This window comes from Hyperolius riggenbachi, chromosome 1 (assembly GCF_040937935.1).
Source record: "Hyperolius riggenbachi isolate aHypRig1 chromosome 1, aHypRig1.pri, whole genome shotgun sequence".
Lineage (NCBI taxonomy): Eukaryota > Metazoa > Chordata > Amphibia > Anura > Hyperoliidae > Hyperolius > Hyperolius riggenbachi.
The window spans coordinates 241,540,279-241,556,023 of NC_090646.1; the positions used below are offsets into that span (position 1 = coordinate 241,540,279).

Genomic DNA, 15,745 nt, shown 5'->3' on the forward strand with positions numbered 1-15,745 from the left:
TATACTGGAGGGAAAGGGGGGAAGAGGTCATCTGGCTACCTATACTGGGGAGTCATCAGGCTACCTATACTAGAGGGAAGGGGGGAAGGGTTCATCTAGCTACCTATACTAAAGGTAAGGGGAGAGGGGTCATCTCGCTACCTATACTGTATGGGGCGGCTGGTGACAGTGGCCTTGGGCGGTGAAGAGTACAAATCCGGCCCTGCTAGTTATCATTAAAATATCTGAAAGGTATTGATACATTAGTGTTGTCAACTTATCCCTTTAAATATGAATACATATGAATTATACAGGTCTTGTGACTAGTTAGATAGAGTTTAGGCACTGATTATGTGTAAGTAGCCTCAGAACCTGTACAACTTAGATGGGTCATATAAATCTGTTTGTGTTTGAATTCCTGAAAAGTTGCTGGCCATCTGCTGAGTTTTATCTCTAAGATTCTAATTATCTAAATACATTCTTTTTAAGATTGTTGCCACTGGAGTCTGCAGAACTGATGCCCATGCTGTAAGTACCCATTTCAAAGAGGGCCTGTTCCCTGTCATACTTGGCCATGAAGGAGCTGGAATTGTGGAAAGTGTTGGACCAGGTGTAACAAGAGTTAAACCAGGTATTGGCAAACATTTTCAAAATATAGCTAAGTTCACTTTTTGTCTGTGCAGTCACCTCAGCTAAGCATACACACTTATATCTATGAAGGAGAATGGGCAGCACAAGAAATGTTCTCTGTTGCCATATTGTCTCAAGTAAAACAGCAGCATCGGATTTAACAAAATCCAATTTATCTGGATGTTGGGGAATGCCTATAGAGACAGCTAATAATTTTCTAATCCCACCCTGACTGAAATTTGTTGGATTAAATGACAATCATCAGATGTCTATATTTCCGATAATACAGAGATGGAATTAAGAGATACGCATGTCTGGTAATGGCAGATATCTACAGAATAACTCTTGCTCTATTTGTGATGATTGAAGAATAAAGATGGAGAATGCCAGCACAGTCCACAGTGATGGGTATATTGATATTATAGAATAGACAGCATCACATCAATATATGTGTACCTTTAAATAAAAAAGGCATACTGCCCACTTAACTCTAGGAGAACCTCCCTCATTTTCCACCAAATACTCACTAAATGCATAAAAGCTCCAGAGAGCTTCTGTCTGTGGCTCTGTCATTTTATAATCTTGGGCCACATCTTGGGCCTCTCACAGGAACTTCTGGAAGGGAGTGTGGTGCATGCTCCATACAACACACTCCATTTACAGGCATCTGCGGGGAGACGGCATGGCTGTAATCACAGCCACTAAACACCCCATCCCATTGTGTTGAGCAATGGGAGGTACGAATACAGCAGTTGACATAGCATAAAGGGTAAAGCATTGTGGGATGTGTGTGGCAGTTTGTGGAAAGCACTAAGAGTTATGGAGGGCGCGCAGCCAGCTTGATGTGCAGCTTTCCTCATGCTCTTAGCGATTGGAAAAGGGTGTGGACAAAGAGACAATGTAGGGAGTACAAGATCTAGCACTAATCTGAAAAAGACCCAAGTTGTCAATTAAGAGATTGAGGTCATATGACCCCTAAAGGTGAGGACCTCTAGAGGTGACTACATGGAAATTAAGTGGTAAGATTCTCAACTATAGATTAGGCAAGCAGAAAGGAATAAAAACAAAATCCTAAAACTGGACTGTAAAGCAGCAACAGTTCTAGGTAATGAAGTCCTGACATTTACAAACGAGTTTTCAGCCTGATACGCACTACTTGTGTTTGTGTGAGACATAAATTAGCGATACATTGACAAGTATTTGTAGTTGAAAAGAATAACATGATTACACTTAAGATTAATTCTGTTTTTCAGGTGACAAAGTCATCCCTCTCTATATTCCACAATGCGGGAAATGCAAATTCTGTCTTAGTCCCAAAACAAACCTTTGTCAAAAGATCAGGTAACATTACCAATATGAAATGCAAATAACAGATGACCAAGCAACAACAAAGGGCCTGCTTTTGCTACAGTTTTCCTGGACTAATATTTATTTTACAACAGAAGGGATTATGAAAACCTGCTGTGGATGTAGACTTGCTAGCTCTCAGAGGTCAAACATTTGCAACCCTCATAAAGGCCAAATAGAAAGTAAGAGATGATGATAGGTTAATGAATTATAATCTTTAGAGTCACAATTGTGTCCATGTACAAGCAATAGAAGCTTTAATTTAATAAAACCACAACATGTATCTATCAGAAAAAAAAGTCCCAGCTGCAGGAACCTAATAAATGCAATTGAACAGACGATTATTCAAGAAGCACTGTAGTTATATAGAGCAGAATGCAGTAAAGTATTCAGTAAATTATTAATACCCACTTTTATAGTAATTTTCTGATGCTGCATCAGAAACACGTGTTATAGCGATATATGGCAGTATTTGTATAGCGCCTTTCTCCTGTCGGACTCAAAGCGCTTGCGAGGCAGCCACTAGAGCGCACTCAGTAGGCAGTAGCAGTGTTAGGGAGTCTTGCCCAATGAACTCCTTACTGAATTACTGGCTTACTGAACAGGCAGAGCCAAGATTCGAACCCAGGTCTCCCATGTCAGAGGCAGAGCCCTTAACCAGTACACCATCCAGCCACCGCTATATTGCTGTATATTGAATGTAGACCTCCCCTGCCAGTGATGTTTAGCCAAAGCTGATTATACATTATACAGATTTTCCTGCCCCTTCCCCCAGAGCATTCTGTGGGACCAGGTATATTATGTACTGGCTTTGAAATTCTCAGTAACCAAACATTATGCAGAGATTAGAGCCGGGACAAGAACCTCCAGCACCCAAGGCTGAGACACCAAAGTGCGCCCCGCCATGCAGGGCCGGCGCTACCATAGAGGCAGAGAAGGCAGCTGCCCTAGGGCCCCAGAGCTTGTAGGGGCCCCCAGTGGCTACAAGAGGAACACGTCTTTTTTCAAATCGGCCTTATAGTTTTTGAGAAAATCGATTTTAAAGTTTCAAAGGAAAAAAAATACACATTTAAAACCCCGCCAACTTTAATGGTTGATAGCAAATCCACCTTAAATGCTAGAAACCCTAAATTTGCAGGATATGTTAAGGAGATCATTAGGAATAAGAGGAAAAAACAATTTTTCAAAAAGACCTTATAGTTTTTGAGAAAATCGATTTTAAAGTTTCGAAGGAAAAAAGTATACTTTTAAATGCGGTAAATGTCACTTTTAGTAGCAAACCTAACGGTAGTGTAATTTTACATGCATCAAGCAATACCTTTTAATGGCTAACTGATAAAGTTAAATAATGCAAGCTTTCTGGGATCTAGTCCCCTTCTTCAGGCATATTTCTAGATGTTAGCTGTAGTAAAACACTGATGCAGGGAAGCTGCATGAAGATGGCATACCGCACAGATTTGGAATTAGCCATCTTCATGCAGCTTCCCTGCATCAGTGTTTTACTACAGCTAACATCTAGAAATATGCCTGAAGAAGGGGACTAGATCCCAGAAAGCTTGCATTATTTAACTTTATCAGTTAGCCATTAAAAGGTATTACTTTTACAAGACTCTGTTTTTTTTCTACATACATATATTGTTTGGCTAACACGGTACAGAAACATTTTTACTACTATCAACATGCATCAAGCGAAAGCACAATACATTTCCTGATGGGGTTTCCAGGGGGTCTATACGCAGCTGCAGCGCTTTGGCCAGAGATCTCTATACAGCCACAATATGGCTGTATGAAGATCCCTGGCATTTTTTTCTATTTTTCCAATTTTTTTTTATGTTTAGAGTGTGGGAATTTAACCTATTTTGGTTCCTGGACGTAGAAACTATGTCTAGGAACCATGCGCGCTGCCGCGCGCTCCCGCAGGCGATCGAGCGCGTGCACGCGTGCTCCCGGCCCGCGGTTCGTTAGCCAGGCAATCAGTGAATCGGGCTATGGTGCCCGATCACTGATTCCTCTCCCCCGCTGAAAAAGCGACAGCTTCTTTCGGAAGCTTCGCTTTTTCTGGCTGTTCCCTCCCCAATGCGTCACTCTAAGCGTGTGTTACGCTTAGAGTGACGTCATGTAAACAAACTCATGGACGCCATCTTGTGGCCAAAAAGTAAAACTACAACAAAAAGTAAAAAAAATTAAAATCAAACACACAATTACATTAAAAAAACTATGGTTTACATCCCATCCTCCCAAAAATACCTAAATAAATTGTTTAATATTAAAAAAAAACATGTAAATAAAAAAAAACATGTAAATATTTACCTATGGGTCTAAACTTTTTAAATATCAATGTAAAGATGAAATATTTCTATATTTTTTTTATTTTAAACTTGTAAATAGTGATAGATGCAAAACGGAAAAAATGCACCTTTATTTCCAAATAAAATATTGTCGCCATACATTGTGATAGGGACATAATTTTAATAGTGTAATAACCGGGACATATGGGCAAATGCAAAACGTGAGTTTTAATTATGGAGGCATGTATTATTTTAAAACTATAATGGCTGAAAACTGAGAAATAATGATTTTTTCCGTTTTTTTTCTTATTCTTCCTGTTAAAATGCATTTACAGTAAAGTGGCTCTTATCAAAATGTACCCCCCAAAGAAAGCCTTATTGGTTGCGGAAAAAACAAGATATAGATCAGTTCATTGTGATAAGTAGTTATAAAGTTATAGGCTAATCAATGGGCGGTGAACATTGCTCAAGTGAAAACGACGGAACGCGAATGGGTTAAAAAAAAAAATTATGTGGGGTCCCCCCTCCTGAAACTTTTTAACCCCTTGTCCCCCATGCAGGCTGGGATAGCCAGAATGTGGAGCTCCGACCGATTGGGACTTCACACCCTGACTATACCAGCTGCAAAAAAGGTCCCCTAATGCCGATTTTTGTTCCGGGGTATATGTTGGGGGGGGGGGGGGCCCAGGTTTATTTTGCCCTGGGGCCCCATTGTTGCTTAAACCGGCCCTGCCGCCATGCCTCCCACCCAGTGGTCACACACTGATTGCTATTAGACTAAGAGGCACCCCAGGGTCCCCAACACCTTAATCTATAGCTATCTGGCTTGCAGTCACTGCCATGTATCCCCTATTCTTATTTCTCTCTGCTTAAAACACAATAGGGGAATGATAGCTGAGTGAGTTGTGTGCTCTCTCCACTGCGCCCTGAGGCTGGAGCCTCTCTAGCCTCTGCCTCGGCCCGGCCCTGGCAGAGATCACCTGACAGGACTAAAGATGTTGCCACCTGTGATGAATTGCAGAACATAAATCAGGGTGTTGGCCAATGGGAACAGCCACCTTAGTGAAGTAGGAAGGGCTACATATAATTCACGTCTGACTTAGGTGCCCATTAGTGGTACAATTTTTTAATCAGATGCGATCTTTCAATACATTTTTTACGATCAAATTGTACAAAAAAAACTGTGCAGTGTGTGGCGAAAATTGATGCAAAATTATTCTATGATCGATTGGCTAGCACTGTATAATGTTTTTACTTCACTTGCTTGTAACACCGGTTCACTTCAAAGCTAGGCTGCTGTAATACTGCGAAATTTAGATGTACTGTACTGTGGAAGGGCGCCGCCATTCACTCTCATAATAAATAACGTTTAATGGGCGCCGAGCAGGAAAAAAGGGCGCCGGAGATAAATAACGTTTACAAACGGCGCCCGGAGATTTTTAATGATTTATAACTGTGCTTGTGGTGATTTACGTTTATAAACAGCACCCGTGCCGAATAACGTTTATAAAAATACTAAACATATTTATCTTATTTAACTAATTAAAACATTATTTAAAGTTTTATCCCTTACTGTTTGTAAAACATTATTATTCACAAAATAAAACGATCAGTACGTAACGTAAATTGCAATATATTTTTTGCAGCCACAATTAGTAAAACATTATTATCCACATAATAAAGCGTTCAGTAAGAGGGGGTCTTAGGTTTAGGCACCACCAGAGGGGTCTTAGGTTTAGGCACCACCAGGGGGGTCTTAGGGTTAGGCACCACCAGGGGGGTCTTAGGTTTAGGCACCACCAGGGGGGTCTTAGGTTTAGGCACCACCAGGGGGGGTCTTAGGTTTAGGCACCACCAGGGGGGGTCTTAGGTTTAGGCAGGGGTCTTAGGTTTAGGCACCACCAGGGGGGTCTTAGGGTTAGGCACCACCAGGGGGGTCTTAGGTTTAGGCACCACCAGGGGGGTCTAGGGGTTAGGGATAGGTACAGGGAGGGTTCTGTGTGAGAGTAGGCTTAGGTATAGTTTTAGTAAAATTTTAGTAATACTTACTAATGTTTTACAACACTTATTACGAACGTAGTTATATTTATATCATCGTTATAAAGAATATTTTCAGATTTTATTATAAGAACAAACCATAAATGAAGGTTATTCACAATAATATATAATTATAACAATTAAACATATATTATCGTTTTTTTAATAAACGTAATTATAAGTTTCACTTTTGAAACAGGGAAGATTAACGTTTTCACAATTGCCGATTTCATAAACATTATTTAATGATTTATAATTTTGTAAAACATTATTTGTAAACGAAATATAGCACACTATTTTTAAACGCTATTAATTAATAATTAGCGTTTACACCCCGCGCCCTTTTTGTCCGGGCGCCCTTTTTGTACAGACGCCTGTACTGTAGAATCTTGTACAAAATGACTGCAACATATTTTTAAAAATAGTGGTGGAAAATAGAACTGCAGCTATAATTAAAGACCATGTACACAACTGTACAATTTACAGTAGATTGGTATAACAGTTCAATATGCCAGATGAGGCAATGGGCCTGATGCAATTCACTTTTTCTCCTATGTTTTTTACTTGGTGATATATTCACATATTATATACAAAAATGCCATTTAAGCCACCAGCAAGCAAGAAAAGTTGTGACAATACTTTTCACCTACGGTACTTTTGGTACTTTTTAAGTTGCAGAGTAATGACAGTTATTTTAAACAGAAGATGAAAATATATCTCCCGGTAGGAAACTTAGGAAAAAAGTGAATTGGATTGGGCCCTACATCTGTTTCCTAAATAGCACACACATCACATTTAAAAAAAAACACAAACAAAAAAACAACGTTTTTTGCTTAGTCTACATATTACATTCCTTGACGGTAAACTCCTTGTATATGTATTGATTGGGCCAGGAGGATTTAGAACAGAACACAAGAGTATTGGAGCATATTCATAAAATAATTCTAATCTTTCCATGCTTTTCAGATGCTTTACAGAATTCATACAGCTGTGTACTTACAAAGGGGAAATACAGTATGTGTAATACATGCACATTTAAAGAGACTCTGTAACAATTTTTTCAGCCTTAGTTCTTCTATCCTATAAGTTCCTATGCCTGTTCTAATCTGCTCTGGCTTACTAAAGTCTTTCCTAACTGCACTGTCTCTGTAATAAATCAATGTATCTTTCCTCTGTCCTGTTTGTCGGGCTAAAGCTTGATTGTGTGGAATGTGCAGGGCTGCTTGTGATTGGTAGAAGCGATACACACCCTCTGCAGGCCCCCTGCATACTCTGAATGACTCATTCACTATGCTTAGCTGAGCCTATTAGAAGCTGGTTAGTTTGTTTGTAAACACTGCCTAAAACTGTTAATTACAAGCCAGGATTGCAGCAGAGAGTGGCAGAAACAGCACAGAGGGGCACAGGAGAAAATAAGGAATAGAATGGTATGCTTTTTATTGTAAGAATATTAGAGTACAGATTCTCTTTAAAGAAAAGCTTTATGGCAATATTTGGCAAATTGTTAATTTTACAGAAGGTGGCACAATGGGCCTGGATTACTAGAGCACCCCCAGATTTCTCCAAGCATCTCAAGTCAAAATATCATCATTGTTTCAGCAAATCTGAACTGGATTTTTTAAACAATGTCTTCTATTACAGTATGTGGTTAGAGATTGAGCCCTCACCTGGGTGAAACTGAAACATTACTTTCATTCGCTGAAAGGTCCTTAAAGAGTACTGGAGATCTGGCTATCTGAAGATTTGATACTTACCCGGGGCTTCCTCCTGCCCTATAAACACATGTGAGTCCCTCGTCAGCCTCCCATGGTCTCCAGTCCAGCCGCGATCAGCCCCAGTAACAGGATCAGTAGTGGGTCTTCTGCGCATGCACGGACCTCCCGCACATGCGCAGAAGATCCAGACTGACATCACTGAGCCTATTAAAGGTGCTGATCGCGGCTGAACGGCAGACCACTGGAGGTTGGCGAGGTACTCACACATGTTTATGGGGCGGGAGGAAGCCCCGGGTAAGTTAGAAAGATTTAGATAGCCAGTTTACTTTAAATTAGCATTTATGTTATTGCAGACGTATATAGGTTCTGTGATATGAACTCAGATTGTTCTGCATTTATAGAAAACAAAAACCTGAATTCTGCAAGTAATTAGGCTCACACAACCACTAATTTACAGAGCTCTCAGCAGCTTTCGCTATGATCTGATTTGGCCCAGATGGGTAGCAAACAGTCTTTTTATAATCCAGCCCATATTTACTGGATTACTTATGGTATATCATCTGGGGATGCTTGGAAATCTCTGGAGATCCCATAGTAAATGATACCCAATGAGTAAAAATAATCATTGTGATAAATTTGCCACATATCACTGCAGATAAGATGAATTTTAAAAACAAAAAAAATTGGTCAAATGCGGGGGGCTGCCTTATAGGAAAATGATCCGATTCACCTTATCCATGCATAGCATGGATTGGAAGCATGCCTGTAACTATGTTTTCATCTCCCAGCTCCGGCACCAGGCCTCAGGTCTTACCTGTAGCTTTGAACTCCCAGTAAGAAAGCCGAGCTTCGCTGTGGTCACATGACAGAAAGCCCTGCAGGGAGTTTAAAGTTGCAGGTGAAACGTAAGGAGTGATGCCAGAGCCAGGAAATAGGCATACTTCTTAACGCATACTCAGGGCCAGATTTATCAAGAGTGTGTGGGCCAGATTTATCAAGAGTGTCTGAGACAAAATGCTGGTAGGTTTGTAGAACTCTGTGCAGAACTGTCTCGGGCACCTTAAGAAGCCACTAGATGGTGCTGTTTCCTTCCTAGACTGTTCTAAGTGAGGACGAGCTAGTACAGTGTCTCAGACGAACGAACACAACAGTGTATGACTTGTTTGTTTATCCATCTGGGACACTAGCAGCCCAGGCTGTAATTACTCTCCTAAACTTCCATTCTCAAATAATCCCCATGTCTGTATTGTCTTTTACACACATTTTTTAACATGCTCTAAACCAGCCTTTCTCAACCTTTTTACCTTGGAGGAACCCTGTACAGAAATTTTGGATCTCAAGGAACCGCTGCAAACAATTTTTTGGTCTCGAGGAACCCCTGCATTTATTTTTCAGGAGGCATGATCTTTAAGTAGGTTAGGCTGCTAATTTCACTATCTCCTATTACACTGCCACTCATTATACTGTCTCCTGACCCCCCAATTTAGTGCTTCTTGTTACAGTACCACCTATTATAGTGTGCTCTATTATTCTTCCCCCACGATGGGGTAAAATGCCAAGGAACCCCTGCAGAGTCCTCAAGGAACCCTGGGGTTCCAGGCAGCCCTGGTTGAGAAAGCCTGCTCTAAACAGTCAATTCTCCACACACTCGTCCACAATTCCCTTCCTTCTGTTAAACAAATAAACATTTGCATAGCATGGATTGGAAGCATGGCTGTAACTATGTTTTCATCTCCCAGCTCCGGCACCAGGCCTCAGGTCTTACCTGTAGCTTTGAACTCCCAGTAAGAATGCCGAGCTTCGCTGTGGTCCCATGACAGAGAGCCCTGCAGGGAGTTTGAAGTTGCAGGTGAAACGTAAGGAGTGATGCCAGAGCCAGGAAATAGGCATACTTCTTAACGCATACTCAGGGCCAGATTTATCAAGAGTGTTTGGGCCAGATTTATCAAGAGTGTCTGAGACAAAATGCTGTTACATTCACCTCAGTAACAAATGAGTGTGGGTAGATGGCAGTAAATTAAAAAGGAAGCTATGAGGTGTCAGCGTAAACCTGCTCTGCTGGGTTAAGAAGTGGTATCAGCCACTTCTTATTCAGGGACAGTTCTGCGCTGTTCTTAATCTAAGGAAAACTCTCAGTGGGCCAGATTTATCAAAGCATTACCGACAGTTTTTTCTTCTTAAACTGTCCTTACCAGCAGGGGGGAGTGTTCTGCACATTTGTAAGAAGTTTCCCAATGCTTTCTTAAAGCGGACCCAAACCAAACATTTTTTTTATTCAAAATATTTAGTTGCACCACTCTGACACATACAAAGATAAATAAACACTCCTTCAAGCCTATGAGCATTTCAGTGCATGCTTTTCATCCTCCTCTTTGAATAACAAGGGTTATACAGGTGGCAGCCATTAGCAATTCCTCCTTTGCTGGATACCATCTACTCCACCAGTTTGCCGGATTATTTGCCGGCAATATGAAAGAAAGGGAGGGGTTTCTCCAATAAATGTAAAATATTTTATATATGTCATAATGCAGCTGAAAAAAGGCTGCTATTTATTATTATAACTTAGAAAATAGATTTTATTTCTGAAATCTTGTATTTTTAGTTTGGGTCCACTTTAAGTAAAGGGAGATTGCGGCAATTCTGAGAGTTTTCCTTAGATTAAGAACAGCGCAGAACTGTCCCTGAATAAGAAGTGGCTAATACCACTTCTTAACCTCGCAGAGCAGGTTTACACCTCATAGCTTCCTTTTTAGTTTACTGCCATCTACCCACACTCATTTGTTGGGATTATTTGAGAATGAAAGATTAGGAGAGAAATTACAGCCTGGGCTGCTCGTGTCCCAGGTGGATAAACAAACAAGTCATACACTGTTGTATTAGTTTGTCTGAGACACTGTTCTAGCTCCTCCTCACTTAGAACAGTTTAGGAAGTAAACAGCACCATCTAGTCTAGTGGCTTCTTAAGGTGCCTGAGACAGTTCTGCACGGAGTTCTACAAACCTACCAGCGTTTTGCCTCAGATACTCTTGATAAATCTGGCCCACAGAACTGCCGCAATCTCCCTCCACTTAAGAAAGCATTGAGAAGCTTCTTAACAATGTGCAGAACAGTTCCCCCTGCTGGTAAGGAAAGTTTAAGAAGAAAAAACTGTCGGTAATGCTTTGATAAATCTGGCCCATCACATAAATGCTTCCAATGCACGCTCTGCATGAAGGAGGGGGGGGGGGTGGTTTGCAGGAAGACATTGGGAGATGGTCTTATTGGTGGTCACACCCAGGAATATTAAAGTAACCCCCACAGCCCCCACAGGGACCGGACAGAGGCTAAGGAAGTCCACCTCTGTGGTTAGATGCAGAGATCAGCAGCATCATACATCATTACCTGTCTTTAGTGGAGCTACACATCCTCCTCACTTCTAGTGCTTAATGTATGTCACATGACATGCATAGACGGAAGCCACAAGGGGATAGATTGTATGGCGCAGCTAAATATTGGAGTGATGAGAACATGTAGCTCTGCTGAGAACAGATAGTATATTACCCTTCTGCCCTCTGCTATGTCAGCGACAGAGGGTGGGGGGTATTAACTATTGCAGGGGGGGGCAAAGTTTTGATCTGCAGGGGGTTGGTGAGCCAGGGTTTTTCAGGTTGCCCGGCCGACTCAGTTTTGCTGGGGGGACCACTGGATTCTAGGTACACCCCCTGGTCATACTGTTTGGGGGTGGGCTTATCTGTGGGTTGGCTTATCTGCGGTGATGTATAGTATTCAGTCTGAAGTCAAAGATTTATAGCAGTACTGGGTAGCTGTAAAAAGTTTTATTGTTTTGTTTTTTTCCTTAGCAAAATTAAGACTGCCATCTCTGACCAAGACTTTATGGCAGATAATACAAGCCGCTTTTCTTGCAATGGAAAACTACTCTACCATTTTATGGGCACAAGCACTTTTTCTGAATACACAGTTTGTGCTGAAACATCAGTTGCCAAAATTGATGATGCTGCCCCTCTGGATAAAGTCTGTCTGATTGGCTGCGGATTTTCAACTGGATATGGCGCTGCTATCAACACTGCAAAGGTAATTAAGGGATATTGGTGGTTTTATGTCAAACTAAAAGCAGTTAAAGTGAACCTGAAGTGAAAATAAACTTTTGAGATAATTCATTGTATGTGTACTACCAATGACAAAAAATAAAGCATTGGTAACATATAAATAAGTCTCATACTGTATGTTTATTTTCATTTATTTCTTGTTTAGAATCTGTAACGATCGGTGTCAGCACGCAGAGAGAATCCGATTATTGGTGATCTGCAGAATCACCAAGAATGCAGATATACGCCTGATTATCGATGATCTGCAGAATCAGCGATAATACAGATGTATTACTAACCTCTGGACACTAGAATAGTGAGAGTGTTTGGTGTAACAGTAACAACTCTGAGTGGGGACCACCAGAGGAGCTGGCGGCCTAAGACTCCTGAGGAATTCACCCCTGACTGTGGGTGATATTCCTGTAGCCTGTGGACCCCTGGGCAAGGGAGACAGAGGCTGGATTGCAGGAATAGCAATATCCTAGTCTTGGGTGTGAGGTCCGTAGTCACAACACCCTGGAACTAGTCTGGAGCATAACATGGATGATAACACAATTCCCTAGTCTTGGGTGTGAGGTCCGTAGTCACAACACCCTGGAACTAGTCTGGAGCATAACATGAATGATAATACAATTCCCTAGTCTTGGGTGTGAGGTCCGTGATCATCAACACCCTGGAACTAGTCTGGAATAGAACACAAAGACAATACAGTTCCCTAGTCTTGGGTGTGAGGGCCTTGATCTCAACACCCTGGAACTATGCTAGAGAATACACAGAAAATACACAGTATTCCTAGTCTGGGGTGTGAGGGCCTTGATCTCAACACCCTGAAACTGGTCTAACAAATAATAAACAACAACAGTACAAGGTAATCTGTCTCAGTGTGAATTCCCAGGTTACCCTGGTTCAAACACACTGTAAGGATCTGACTATGGTCTGAATGCTTCCACAAAAGTGTTTGCAATGGCAGAGAACCAGTGAATGACCAGCACCCAGTATATATAGCAAAAATCAATTAACCCTTCGCACTCTCACATGCAAATGCTCAAACAAATGCATTCACAGATTCACTCACGCATTTGTTTGAGCATTTGCATGTGAGAGTGCGAAGGGTTAATTGATTTTTGCTGTTTCTAGCCACACCCCCTTCAGCACCTCCCTTTCCCTAATAATTTATTTAATGTCCTAACTAGAGGCGATGTGCCTGGATATATGTATTTTTATCAGTATATATAGCACAGCGCTCTCCAGCGCCTCCCCTAAGTGCTGGACCAATGGAAAATGGTACAAGCGTAAGCTGACCGGCCTGGTCAGTTGATTCCCTTCTGGATGTCATAAAAGTTCTGCCTCTCAGCACGCGCGCGGGTCCTTCTGAATCTGTGTGGACTATCAGTCCCAGCCACACCAGACATATGTTGTGTACCACCCGCCGTGCTGGACGCGGAATCAGCCGCACCGCTATCAGGGCATGCGGCGGTTTCTCCGCGTTCGGCCATACTAACAGATGTAGGCCTACGCGTGCAAACCGCCGCGTTGGAAGCGGAATCAGCCGCCTTGCTTTCAGCACACGTGGTGGCTTTTCCGCGTTTTCTCACAGAATCCCCACGCTACCTTATTAAGCTGAAAAACTAGCAGAAATAATGATGCTTTGAACTTTGCTGCAATAAAACCATAACATGTGCCTTTTCCCTGACAGATAACAGGCTTTTGGCTTCTATTTACTTTTCAGGAAACTGGACTGAATTAGACAAGCTGTTTGACAAGCTATTCTACATAGATAACAACTAAGTTTTTAACTCTTGCTGTACTATAAAACATAAAGGGACTACAGGCAATTTTTAGTAGGGCTTGGGCTATATGTATCTATATTTATTTAATCATGTCACTTGTCACTTGTCACAGGTACGTTTTTTTTTAGAACTCTGAGGCAATCAATTTACTATATTGGAACTCATGCTGGATTGGGTTAACTATAAAATTAAGCTCTAGATCTCTTACCAGTTCACTTGCCCTTTCAACATGGAGGGGACCCAGAGGAGTTTCTGAAGGTGGAACTGCGGCTGGAGGAAGCCCAGGTAAGTAAATCTGCTATAATTGTATTCGCCTCATATATCCTTTAAACAGAAGTCTTCACTTGGGCATGCTCCAGATACTACTAGCTTTTAAAATGACAGGAGATTTAAGAAAATTCCTGCCTATCTATCAATGACATTTCCCTTATGGGACAGTATTTGAAATCTAACAAATGTTACATATAAATGTTTGACAGGGCAAGGAATCCATATGCATTCCCGACCCTCACTTCAATGCTCCTTTGACGAGAGGCTGAACTGCCGTCATGCAAGCCCCCCTCCAGCCATCAGCTGCCCCCCCTCCCCCCCAGCTGTCCCCGCTGCCTAAGTCCCAGCAGCCAGCCCAGCGTCAGACCTCAGATCAGCCGGCTACCATTGAGTCAGGACCTCGCGGACTCCGCACGGATATGCAGAAGCGACATCACTTCTGCAAATGCAGCGAGGTATCCACAGGGGTACCGTGCACCCGCTCTCACTGGTCGCTGGCTGATTCTGAGGTCTGACACTGGGCTGGCTGCTAGGGCGATGGTGAGTGGGTGTCCCTGTCACTATATACATTGGGCAGGGCCGGATTTCTGGAAAGGCCGGAAAGGCCACGGCCTAGGGTGATAAAATTAGATAAGATAAGAAGGGCGGCATGACTTGAAGAGAGAAGAGGTCATATGTCAAAGTAAATCATCTCTTCTGGTCCCCCAGCGCAGCCATCCAGCGCCCTGCTCTGCACTAATAGCTGAATTCCAGAGTTCCCCAATCCCTGCATCTCTCTCTCACATCCTGATGTGTTAAAACAATCAGGATCAATCATAACGGTCACCTGATAATCCATTCCTTTGTATGATGGACATACAGATCGATGTGAGAAATACCAGAGATTTACATTACAAAGCAGATAGAACTAAGTTCCGCTGAGTTTTAATGCAGGCATTCCCAAACATCAGTGAGCTCTGCAGTTTCTTCACCTCTTTTACAGCTTTGACACTGACCCCAGCAGTTGTTAATTTATCTAATCCTAATTTATGACTGTTTTTCTTTTTTTTTTTTCCTAGTAGCAGTGGTCTCTTCTCTTCCTTAGTTAACTCTTTCCTGACTCATTTTCTGTCCTCCAGCTCCTACCATCTATGAGACTGCAGGAATAAAAATGCTGTTTTCTTCCCTTTTATTGCTAAACTACTGAGCAGTGGTGCTCATCCAATATTCGGGTATCCGAGCCACCCAGATAATCTGAACTTTTTCCACTATCCGAACTTACTCCGGTACAGTGTTATGCATTCTTGACAAGTACCGGTCATACATCAGCGTCATTTCTCAAGTATGCATGCCCAGAACACTATCGGCTGCTGTGCACATTCGGGCAGGAGCGCAAATTACAGGAATTATTGTGTTGGACAATTTTTTTTTTGGGGGGGGGGGGGGCGCTTGGTGACAGCAGGCCTAGGGCACTGGAAAGTACAAATCCGGCCCTGACACTGGGGGGCACCTGTCACTACCTAAACTGGGGGGCTTCTGTCACTACCTAAACTAGGGGCACTTGTCACCACCTAAACTAGGGCAGGGTCCCTGTCACTAAAAAGTGGGGTCCCTGTCACTACCTA

The 15,745-nt window shown here is 42.1% G+C and overlaps 1 protein-coding gene across 1 annotated transcript in view; it reads left to right on the forward strand.

Annotated features, from left to right (window-relative positions):
* Positions 1-15,745, forward strand: part of LOC137547372 (all-trans-retinol dehydrogenase [NAD(+)] ADH4-like) — a 45,464-nt gene that overhangs the window by 14,884 nt on the left and 14,835 nt on the right. The window contains exons 3-5 of the mRNA XM_068270914.1: positions 469-610; positions 1,863-1,950; positions 11,836-12,067. Of these exons, the coding sequence (XP_068127015.1) occupies positions 469-610; positions 1,863-1,950; positions 11,836-12,067 (462 nt within the window). The remainder of the gene's footprint in view (positions 1-468; positions 611-1,862; positions 1,951-11,835; positions 12,068-15,745) is intronic.